This window comes from Lycorma delicatula, chromosome 6 (assembly GCF_047948215.1).
Source record: "Lycorma delicatula isolate Av1 chromosome 6, ASM4794821v1, whole genome shotgun sequence".
NCBI classification, from domain to species: domain Eukaryota; kingdom Metazoa; phylum Arthropoda; class Insecta; order Hemiptera; family Fulgoridae; genus Lycorma; species Lycorma delicatula.
The window spans coordinates 116,310,100-116,322,689 of NC_134460.1; the positions used below are offsets into that span (position 1 = coordinate 116,310,100).

The following is a 12,590-nucleotide window of genomic DNA, read 5'->3' on the forward strand; positions in this document are numbered from 1 at the left end:
CGCAGATCACAAAAATTACAGTCACAGTTAAATAGTAATATTAAATAAAGTTCCATAATTATTTTCTAACCAAAAAATAGTATAACAAACAGTGTTATTGCAGATAAGTATTCTACTGCTAAATTCACACAAGTTTATTTCTCCTTTGTTCAGACTGATGTAGCTTGAGTGAAGAAGTACTGCACTAAACCATACCATTCTTGCATCACAAAACACTCAGTGTTTTCTGGTAAAATTACTAATAAATAAACTCAGAATTTTAGAAGCGCATTTTCAAATTCAAGCTCAACAGCTGGATGAAATGCAATGCAGAGTTTTTGATAAGATCAAATCTCCAAGTTCCAAAAATTCATTGAAAAAATCATAATAGCTGCTTCACCATAATTCATGTGCTCGTTCACAATCTACATGGTAAACATGGGAAAGAGTCTTTGAAAAAAAAACATGTAGTGAACTTGATAAGCTAAAAATCTGAAAAAACCGATGAAAACCTACAAAATGATAAACCTATGAAGGGTGTACTTCTACAGATTTCTATTGAAATGATAGAAATCAAGTTTATACCACAAACTATTGAATGAATTGATCAAATTCATTCAATAGCAAAAAGTATAAGTATTCATTATAACAGCAGAAGTAAAATAGAATGATATATTATGTTCACATTATACCGCCCATGAAATGACAGGGTTGACATTATGACTAATGGATCAAACAGGGAATAAAAATGTTGAAGTTAATTGAATCCTCTAGGAGAGCCTCAATGCTCAATGGATCTTGTTTTGCGTCGGCTTGTGCGAGCTTGAGGAGAAAAATGACTATTAAAAAAAAACCTATGAAAATATTATTACAAGACTAGCAAAATTAAACTCAGGGGACAGGAACTGTAACAAGTGAAAAATTATGTTGTATAAAACATGACACAAGATGATAAATTTATTGTAACCATAAAGTCAGAACTGCTTTTTCCAGTTAGTTTTATTATATTCTGTAAATAGCTTCATTAATAACTTTTACGTTAGCAGAAAACAAGATAGCTGTTTATACTTACTTACTAGCCAATGCCCACTCTTCGCTATTGAGCCATTATGTGAGCACTGACCAGTATAGATGGGCTTCTGTGTAAATGGGGCATTCATCATCCCTCTGCAAGTGGTCCAGAGCTCTGCAGATCCCCAGACAATCTGCAATCATAGTTTTGTGGCCACAGAGTTGGCATGCTGGAGAGGTCAGAACCCGTAGTCACATCTGATTTTTAATCTAAATGCAGTAACGCTGCCTGCTCGAGGGTGGCTATAGCTTATATGGCCAAGTGTGACAAGGCTTTCCCACTTCTTGCCTGCTGCTGATTCTTTGCGGTTCTCACCAATTCATTTATTGACTGCTGAGTTCATTTGCACTTTGGCTGAACCAAGAGAAAGAGTGCTGGATGGCTGAGGCAGAGAGGTTCCCAGCTTTGCCAATTTGTCAGCCATTTCATTACCATATATGTTAACATGGCTAGGAACCCATTGGAATTTCAACTGCCAGTCTAGACATCCCAGTTCATTTAAGGTCTTCCCACACTCCAAAGTTTTTGTGCAGTCAGTTAGTGTTACATGACAAGTTCTGGATGGCTGCTTGCAAATCGACAAAGAAAACTGTCTTCCATGTGGAAAGGATTTCAAGTTGGGTGGTGGCTGCTTGAATCATAGCAATCTCTCTGTCATAATTGCTCTATGGAGCACCAACAGCAAGATGGCCTTGGAAGTGACGGCAGTAGTATGCAGTTCCTGTTTCTCCAGTTCCCAGTATTGATGATATGTCTGTATAAATGTGTAACCATTCCTGTTCCGGATAATCTTCATGAATGGTTTGGAGTACAGCCTGTTTTAATTCCACCTCATAAGAGGCTTGTTTTGGAAGTTGCTGATATTTTAAGTTATATTCGCTTGTAGCACGTAGTCAAAAGAATCTTGATAGGTTTTAAGTGGTGCTACATCTACAAGTATCAGGCCATACGTCTCATATAAGTTCTTATATGCAGTGAGTGGTGCAATATGGTTTTGAGCATGCTTGTTGCTTGCTGTTAACTGTCCCACTTTTGCTTATGCATTCTTCTTGAACATTCTCAGAAGCACAGAGCACTTCTTTCACGGTGGACATGAAGAGGCTCCATTTGTATCTGAGCTTTCACAGCTGCCAGCGAGGTGAATTTAGCAGCACCAGTTAGTTATTAGTCTCAGAGCAGTGTTCTGGACAAGATTCATCTTATATGCAGTTGTGGAGCCAGCAGTGACTGTCGCCTCACTTCCGTATTCTAGGACTGGTCTAATGTCTGTTTTATATGTTGTCATTAACACTTCCTGGTTAACTCCCCATTTCGCAGCAGTGAGTCCTTTCAGCAGATGAGTCTTTTTCACTGCTCTTCCCACATTGTTTGACATGTGGTTTCCAAGTGAGTTATCAGTCCAGAGTAACTCCCAAGTATTTGGAAACATTCATTTCTTCCAGTACTTAACCCTTGTAGGACAGACTTATTGCCAGTACTTTTGTGGAAAGCATGAACAGTTGGAATGTAATTTTAAGTCTTAAAATTACATGATTGCGTCTAAGATGTCAGTGATCATAATGTTGAATAGTATACAAAGAAGAACAGCACCTTGTGCCAGGCCTTACATTTGAATGTGAAATTTGGAAGTACTATGGTTGTGGCGCACTCGGATTAATCTTTGACAAAAAAAAGACTTGATCCATTTGAATAAGCGACCAGAGATACTGCACATGGCCAGCTTGTGATTGAGCAAGCATCACCAGACTGTATCATATACGGCTTTTAAGTCGACTAAAACCGCTACTGTAGACATCTTTCTGTGGTATCCACCTTTGACTTGTTGAAGTAAACAACATGGTCCATAGAGCTTAAATGTCTGGCGTATAGTGAAAAATCATGGCCTTAAAAGAAAGTAAATAAACAGTTAAGTTGCATGGATTCAATATCCCTTTAGTAAAGAAAATAAAAACTAGAGATAGAAACCAAACAATTACAAAACGTCTAAATATAAAGATTTATCATAAAATTTCTGGGATAACACAATTTGGCCACGTAGTCTGAATTTCAAAGCAGATATTCTCATGTCTGAAGGCTCTCTCATGTAAGAGTATTTAGTATGATGAAAAAGTAATAGGTAAAGTACAACTGAGTAGATGACTGGACTGTGAAACATGATAGCATGACAGGAAAGGTGGGATAGTGTTTTTGTCTACAGGTTTATGCAACAACTCATTATGTCTATTTTTCAGAAATAATCAAAAATATAAGTAGGAAAACCTTTTGGTCTGGGGCAACAATATATTTGTATTTCATCCAAAATCAAATTACTTTTCTTTTTTTAAAGGAGAACATATGTTTGAAACTGATTTCCTGACTTAAATTTTATAATTTATCAAATATGTCAGGATTTCTAAGTCAATGTACCAACGGCATAATACAATAAAGTTCACAGTATGGGCATGTGGGGCCCATATGACTGACTACTTTCACAAATATTATAAGTGTAAAAATATATTATTATTATTATGTATATTTATTTGTCATATTATTAAAACACCTAAAAATAGATCAGAGTACAAGGAGGGTTGCCCTTCAACCCAGAAATATCAAGTTTACATAAATTTAAAACAAGTAAATAATCAACACAGGTTGCACAGTACACATAGTACATTAAATAATATCCAGAATCATCTAATACAATAATACAATTTAAAACAACAAACATGCCGTGTAAGAATATAATAACTACTTCAATTACAATATATTCCCGAGGGTGAAAAAACATCCAAACATTTAATCTTCTCAAGTTAAAAAATTAAAATAAAAGGCTAATATTATCTAAGCACTAATACATAAAATTAAAATAATACAAAAAAATGACAAATCATTTTTATGGAAAGAAACATTTCAATTGCCAACTCATGGTTTTACATCCACTAACATCCATGTGAAAATATATATCCTGTGAAACTTAAAACTGGCTGCTGCAGCACATTGTAACAGCTATTATAATGTATAATCATTCCTTCCTTTAGTTTTACATAATGTTTTGATGGAACCGTAAGAAAAATTTTACAAAATGGCTAATAATTCAATGTTAAATTTACAATGAAACACATCATGGCTGTAAAAATAAAATAAATTATTAAAAATGGGAAAACAAATAATTTAAAATAAATGCAATGATCATTAAATAAAATAATTAAATGACAGATCTGTTCACTTATCATAAAAATATATCTAACCAATAGATAATTTAAATCAATATTAAAAAAAACAATCAGTTATAATGCAAAATAAAATATCAAATTCCATCAGATTTTTATGGATATTTATAAGATAAGATTAATCACGATAACAGAATTAAATGTTTAGTAACAATAATAATTCTTTCATTTATTACTAATAAAAATAAATAATCTTACATTTTTTCAACAATATTAAAACAATTTAATAAAACCATCAACTAATAAAAATTTTTTTTAATGTAAAAATGTTTAATGACAACTTTAGTTTTATTTCATATGTAAACAGCAGAATTAAAACTTTAACTTCACTCTTACAACTACTTTATCAGCAATGCATACAAAGGCAATGCACAAAACGAGTAACAAAAAATAAGACGGGGAAATCATGAGAAACTCTGAAATTAATGTTCCCTTTGTAAAACTACTTATTTTCTAATACTTCACCTCAACCAATAGTCAACTAAATAAAACCAACATAGTCTGAGCAGTACCAGTGAATATGAATTTATTGGTTTAAGAACGATATATTATTCCTTCATTACTATCAACTTGAGAAAACAGAATAAAATCTTTACTTTTAAGAATAATCAATTCACACATTTAACAAGTTAAGAATAAAAATATTTGGATCTCACAATAGAAGGCACATCAGTTCGAATAAGACTTCCATCTCCTTTTTTTTAATTTATTTAAATTTTTTTTTTTAATTTAAATACATTGATTTATTAATAATTATTAACCTGTGATTGTAAAAAAGGTTTTACAAGAACTAATAATTTAATAATAACAATAAAAAATATGAAAAAAAAAATCAGAAATTATTAGTGAAATAGAATTTTATATACTTTTATAAACGTGTATATGTAATTTAATAGGCATTATTACATATGTGTATATGTATAGATTTGGTGAAACATCTGAATATTTAATATTAATTGAAAATTATAATTTGGAATCATATTATTTTTAGATTTTCTAGTTTAATTTTATCTACATTAAAGTTAACTACAGAGTGATCGAGAAATAGACCCTCACAAGGACTACATATATGTTGAGGCATACAAACCTGATCTTTAATAAATTGCAAAAAATTCTCATCTTTTAGTTTATTACTCCTCTGATATTGTTGGACAATATTCTTACTAAGTTAAAATTGATCGTCATTTCGTTTGTTTTTTGTTGCCAATCATTTAATCGCACTTTGATCTGATATAATTCTTCTGACCTTAATTTGTGTATACGTTCCCTAGTTCCAGCAACTGTTTAACTGTCCACTTTATTAAAGAATTGGAGGATCGAACCTCACTTTCAAATGAAATAAGTTTAAATGAAGTACATCAAAAAATGTGTATATGACATTTAATAGGTGTACAAAGAAGTCATGCAGTGTCCACATCAGATCTTTTGAGATTACCACTGCTTCGTCCTAATAGGACTTAATAATACACCCTAATTTCACTGCAATTTTAATAGCATTTTGTAAGAAATGTCAAGCAGTTCAGTTGAAAAACTTGAGATAATAAAATATTACATATTCCAAGGCCTTAGTTCATACTTAACATAGGCTAGTGAGTGTCTCTGTGAGTCATTTCCCAGTATCCTTTTCTTATTTTTGTCAAGGTCTATGTAACCTAGTTATATGTTTTAAGTTTTAAAAAAAATTTGTTTAACTTTCACAAGGTTCAATTTTTTTTGCATCCAAATTTTAATTAAAATAAAACTAAAAAATTTGAAATAAAATAAAAATTTCTTTAAATAAAACAGATGGAAAAAATTATTTTTTGTGTCAATACTTTCTGAGTTGGTGTCTAATTGATGTTAGCAGTTTTTCATTTGGTGGTGACTTCTAAAAGTCAACAAGTTTTGCTTAAGTCTTGAATTAGAAAAAAATATTAAATTACAATTAGAAGTTATTTGGTCAAATAAAGTATTTATTTTTGTGTGAACTAACATGCTAATCAAGCAACAAATGACTTCAGAAGCAATCAGATTCATGAACAAAGTATTGAATGTGTCAAAAGTATGAGCCTTAGTCGTTTTAATATATTAATCCTTGCTGTAAATCAACTGGAAACTTGATAAACACAATACTGACTAGTGAACAGAACTGTTAAGAAATATTAAAATACAACAAAATAAAACTTATTCAATCATAAGGTCCGTAAATTCTTCTTTTTTTTGTTTTTGTTTTTGAAAAAAACAAAAACAAAATATGACATTAAAAATGTTTAATGTGTAGGTAACCTGCCTGCACTTATGTAGGTGATATGAATGATTATTGGTAATTATTTAACTATTTTATGAATAAAATTTATTGAATTCTTCTTTGAAAGAAGAAATAATAACATTTCTACAATATTTTTTTTAATTCAAGCACTTGGGAAATATAGGCTCCTATAAATTACTTTGCAAGACTTATAGGTCCTTTATTAATTAACTTATAGGCTCCTGTAATTAATTTCATATATATATATATATATACAAATCTGTAGTTTAGCATCCTAGTAATATATAATTATTATTATCAATAATAAATAAAGTAAAAATATTACTTACTGCTTATTCATTTTAAAAATTCACACTAGCGCTTTCAAGTGTGCACTGCTTCATCACATGTATTAATTTTTTTTTTTTTTAATTCAATAAAGAAGGGTGTTATGTTACCCATTCTTAGTAAAATTATTAAATCTGACTAATTAATAATCTGATCAATAAGGGGTAACATCCTTTTTTTGGATATTTTAAAATTTTTAATCATCTGATGAAGTGATGTGCACCGCAAAAGCGCTAAAATGAATTTTTTACAAAAAATAACCAGTAAGTGACATTTTTACTTTATTTTATTTATTATTTATAATAATAATAACAATAAAAAGTACAAGCCGCAATGTTGTTAATACTGTATCTCGTTCGTAAAACAAGTTTTATAAGGTTTAATATACATTTAAAATATGTTTAAAAATAACAAAGAATAAATTGTTTTAAAAATTTCTATACATTTGAATATACAAGGTGCCAAACCTATAAAATATATAAATGAATACTGAAACAGACGCTACTCAAAAAATGCAAATGCCATTGTCAGGCATAAAAACCATACCATACCAAGCTTACTGAAGGAAGTAAGAATTTAAGTGGTTTCTCATTGCCTTCTTCACTGAGCTACATATAATACTGTATATCAGTATGTTACTGACATTTAATCCTAAAATTGACACCTTCTCACTGTTCAAAACAGGACTATAATAATAAATATCATTACTCTTGGAGAATGCTATTTGCAAGGAAAGACACCTTAATTGGTGCTTCTATACCTTTGATATTTTACATCCATCACAAGAAAAAAGCAGAATAAGCATAGTAAAGTAATAAATAAAAGAAAATGGTAAAATGTGAACTACATTAAGTTTAAGTACAAATTTTTACCTTAGAAATAGAATCTTCAACAACAGATTTTTCTAACAATCCGAGGCAAGAAATACATGGATTGCTTTTTTGTATTTTATAAACATTCTCAATTTCAGTTTCGTTTTCATAACCTTTCTGTAAAACAGAATAATAAAGATTAATTCAAAGCACTTTAACAATAATCACAACTTTGATGGAAGGATTTTTTTTAATTAAAAAGAAATAAACATGTAAATCTCATTCATGTTATCTTTTTTTTAAAAATAGTTTTATCTCAAAATTACTGAGTAAGAACCCATAGTTAAAGAGTTGGGGAAACTAAGCCCAAACGTTTTTCTGGTGACAGCATGAGTATAAATGGAAACAACATAATTCAATTTTGAACATTTTTATAAAAATACAAAGCCAACAAATAAACATTATGAAAATACATACCAGATGATAATACTTGCAGCATTTTGCAGGACCAAAATTCTGTACTTCACAAACACAGTTAATAAATAATTTTTCAAAAGAATTTCAATATTAAAAGAAAAATTCATTTGTTACTAACTGTTGATTAAGATTTATACTATAATTAATTAATAGGCTGTTCTATAATGCTTCACTAAAAACCAAATTAAATATACATTTATCTATATCTATCTATATATATATATATATATATATGTTTTTTAGTGAATTACCTCTGGACCAATTTAGCTTAAAATTATGGAAGAACAAACTTCATTTACATCATCATTTTGTAGATTAGGAAAAAGTTTTCCTCTGTGGTTTTATTTATAACAAAAATAAATAAATTCAATAACTTGTAAATCTTATATAAAATATTAAGGTAAACTTATATCTGATACAAATCAGCCATCTCATATGATAAGTGTTACAATATTTTTTTCCAAAGTTACAATCGACTGAACCAAAGTGTCCAAAAAGCCCAAAATCCAATTTTTTTTGGATTTTGAACTTTTCTTAACTGCAGTAATAAGCTCTCATTGAGAGCTTTTCAATGATATATCATAATTGGTACTTAATTTCATTGGTTCCAAAGTTACAGCCAAATAAAATTTTAATTAATGAAATATTTGTATCAAGGGCACATTGGTTCGAATCAGACTTCATATCCTTTTTTTAACTTTTTTTGTTAAATTTAAATATATTGATTTATTAATAATTATTAACCTCTGATAGTAAAAAAAATTTTACAATAAATATAAATTCAATAATAACCATAAAAAAAATATCAGAAGTTATTAATAAAATTAAATTTTATATACTTTTCATTTTAAAAAAATGTGTATGTATAATTTAATAGGCGTACAAGGAAGTCATGTGGGCCCACATCAGATTTTTTAAGTACGTCTAGAATTTCAAACGTGTAGTAATATAGGTGGATATTATTTGTATGCAAGATGGTAAGCAAATGTTGACTCAATGTTATTACTATGGATGTCTTTTAATTGTAAAATGTGTATCTTTGTTTAAGGTTGCACTCCTAATATGCAAAATTATGAAATCATTACAGTTTGATTAATGTACAACAGGGGCATTATGTCGATCCGATTGGATTCTTTACACAATGGTTACTTCTGAAAAGCACATGGTATCTAGATATTTAAATTAGTGAGTTACCTTATCTGAATCGTTCTTAATGAATTTCAGTGTAATGTATTTTTGTTTTGCTTACGTTTATTTAAATTTATTTTATATAGGAATATGTCAATGAGTGCATTATTATATCTGATTGTAAGAGCACAATTTAGAGTGTTGAGTTTCTCTGGTCTTTAGTTGACATGTGTGTATTGAATAATACATACATTATATGTCTAGAAGTGAATAGGTCTGATAGTGATTTTCTGTATACTTTAATTTTTTTTTTATTTGTTTGGTTCTGAGGGTAATGTAAACCTTGAATAGAATGCAGTATTCAGCTTTTTTAAATTTGTTACCTAATTTCTCTGAATTTTGTTTATATATCTCTTAGGCTGATGTATATATATAATTTTATATACAGAATGATTCAAAATTGCTCAGCAATCTCTCGACCAAAAATAAGAAAATAAGTTCATATAAACATGAGTCAGAAAGCAGTTCATTAGTGTGTTTCAGCTCATGAGATATTTAGCCCTGCTTTTTGCTCCATCTGTAAAATTAAACCATTCTAAATTCCTGGGATACAAGTCGAGTAATAAATTTGGTGCTTCCTTATGGTTTTTTAACTAAGAAATTGAATATAAGTGGTCCCAGACATCTAGCTCACTTAGGTTTTAAGATAAAACACAGTAAAACACGCAAACATTTTGTCGGAAAACTTAATTTACCAATAACCAAATAAAAATTTCTTGTTAACTTTGTACAGAATTTAATTCTGAGAAAATTGCTGTAAATAGTGTTTATTAAAATTTAACACAAATTTGAAAAGTTCAACTTTAATTAGAAACAAAGCTACAAACTTAATTGGAAAAGTGATATGATTTTAAACTGAACAATTTACATACAAAAGTTAAAAATTATAACAACTAAATTTGAAAGAAATACTTCTAAAACATATTAAAAATTATTATTTTTTCATAGATTGACAATAACAGCTTATCAACAATTAAGTTTAGTGTCTAGCTTCTGAATATTCATTTGAGCATGTTTGTGCTTTCATTGTTCGTTCAGTCAGTTCACTAGGCAGCTGACCGAACAACATGAGCCCCAACTGGCTAGTAGTATATACACAAATATAACTTTTTTTAATTGGTATATATCTTTTGTTTTTTTTTTAACAACTGTGAAAATTTATTTTCAACTTTCTAGCAAAAAAAAATCTAAAAAACACAGTATGAAGTTACTCAAAGTAATTAATAACTTACAATTGCAGTCCCTCTCATAACTTTTGGTAAAAGCTTTCGTATAAAGTTAACCTTGCAAATCAGTTGTATTATTTCATGAAACAATAAATAATCCTTTTTTTTTTTTAGATGTAACCAACCAGAATAAATATAAAAATATATCTGCTTATAAAATTGTATAAACTCAACAAAGTAAAACTATTAAAATTCAATGCAAATAACGTCCTGAATAAAATCTAATATCAAAGTTAATTATGGACAGAATATAAGAAATTATAAGAAGTATAAAACTTTTAGCTCATAAAACACACATTTTTAATTCACTTAAAATCTGTCTGTAATTCATTACTCAACTCTAAAAAGTGAACACAAATAAGCTGTTTTTTTTTTAATGAAAAGATTTTAATTCTACCAAAAAATAAAATATAGTTGAATTAAAAAGAAGTATTTTTCAATTAAGATTTCATTCATTTATAATGTTAATATAATTAGTAATTAAATGATTCCTAAGACAACAGTACACATAAAGTTAGTGGAAAGTTCAAAATTTCTTATATACATTCCATTCTCTTTCTGTTGAGACATGCCAAAAACTTTTCATCTGTTACTACCTTATGATGGCTGTACTTTCCTCATATCTTTAAAATTATTCTGCCTCATTCACCTGACCATTTATTTGTTTTTATAATTTTAATGTAATATAAAATCTTGTTAAAATAACCATTGATGATCTTTCTTTTTCTGTTTAGCCTCTGGAAGCACTGTAAGGTATTACTTCACAGGATATGTATTAATGTAAATGAAGTGTAGTCTTGTACAGTTTCAGGTCAACCATTCCTGAGATGTGTGGTTAATTGAAACCCAACCACCAAAGAACACCAGTATCCACAATCTAGTATTCAAATCCGTATAAATATAACTGCATTTTCTAGAATTTGAACCTCAGAACTCTCGAAATCAGCTAATTTAAAATCAGCTAATTTGCAAAAACGCATTCATCACTAGACCAACCCGGGAGGGTCAAAAGAAAAGTAGAACGGAATAGATTGAAAATAATAGTATACAAAATGATAAGGCAAACACAATCTACATTTCATTCACATCACTATTTGTATCAAACAAAAGGATGCAGATTTGGATAATTGAGAACTACCACACAATAATGTGACAACTGATGCCTCAACATTACTAAACAGATTGATGTAGAAGAAAGGAAAATGTATAAGGATCAGTTTGGTTTTAGTAAACACTTAGAAACATGAGAAACAATTTTGCCCCTCAGACTAATGTTAGATAGCACATTTAAAAACAAAACCAAAGATACATAAATCTTGGCATTTGTGGATCTTGAAATTGCATTTGATAATGTACGAGTAAATGAGATAGCAGAGAAAATAAAGAAACAACTACAATAACGAAATAACATAGAAATGGATTTGAGGCCAGTTGAAACAGTAAAACTAAAGTAAAGAGTTGAAAGCAGGTTAAATGAGGAAAAAACAAAATTTACTGATGATAGTGTTATTTTAGCTTGAAATAGGGATAAGTTACAAGAAGTAATAAATAATGTGTATCTTGCTTTGGGAGAAATTAAATAAGAAACTAAAAAGAATAAATCAAAGATAACAAAATAGTTTGTAAGGTGACAATAAGTTAAATGTTACAATTTCTTATGACTTAATACAATAATTTATGTCCATAATTCTGCTGTTCTGGTACGGATAATACCCCAAAAATATAAATTATTAATTGTTGTTTCTTAGAATATAAAGTTAATAAAAAACAATGTAAATTAAACGTACCACGTACAAACATATTTAGCCGATCTACAGACAACATACAAAAAACATGGTAACAAACTTGCCATCACTTACAATTATCAAAGTTTTCTGATATTCAATAAAGGCAGCACGCTGAGTTTCTCCAAGAAATCTTAAAGCACATAATTTACAACAACCTATCTCGCAAAGTTTTATGTATATTTCTTTCATTATACTGTCGTTCACTGTTGCCATAATCCAGGCCAAATTTGGGTTTCAATAATTTCAATTAACAGCGACTATGTTT

At 29.1% G+C, this 12,590-nt stretch overlaps 1 protein-coding gene across 2 annotated transcripts in view; it reads right to left on the reverse strand.

The window, feature by feature from the left end:
• Positions 1–12,541, reverse strand: part of Pus10 (Pseudouridine synthase 10) — a 30,902-nt gene extending 18,361 nt beyond the window's left edge. Inside the window, exons 1-2 of one of the 2 annotated variants that reach the window (XM_075368338.1) lie at positions 12,398–12,541; positions 7,708–7,824 (exon numbers count right to left, since the gene is read on the reverse strand). In XM_075368338.1, coding sequence (XP_075224453.1) covers positions 7,708–7,824; positions 12,398–12,538 — 258 coding nt within the window. In that variant the 5' untranslated portion in view covers positions 12,539–12,541. Of the gene's footprint in view, positions 1–3,974; positions 4,129–7,707; positions 7,825–12,397 lie in introns of those variants that run through there. The other variant, XM_075368339.1, reaches the window with a different exon arrangement.
• Positions 12,542–12,590: the final 49 nt, after the last annotated feature.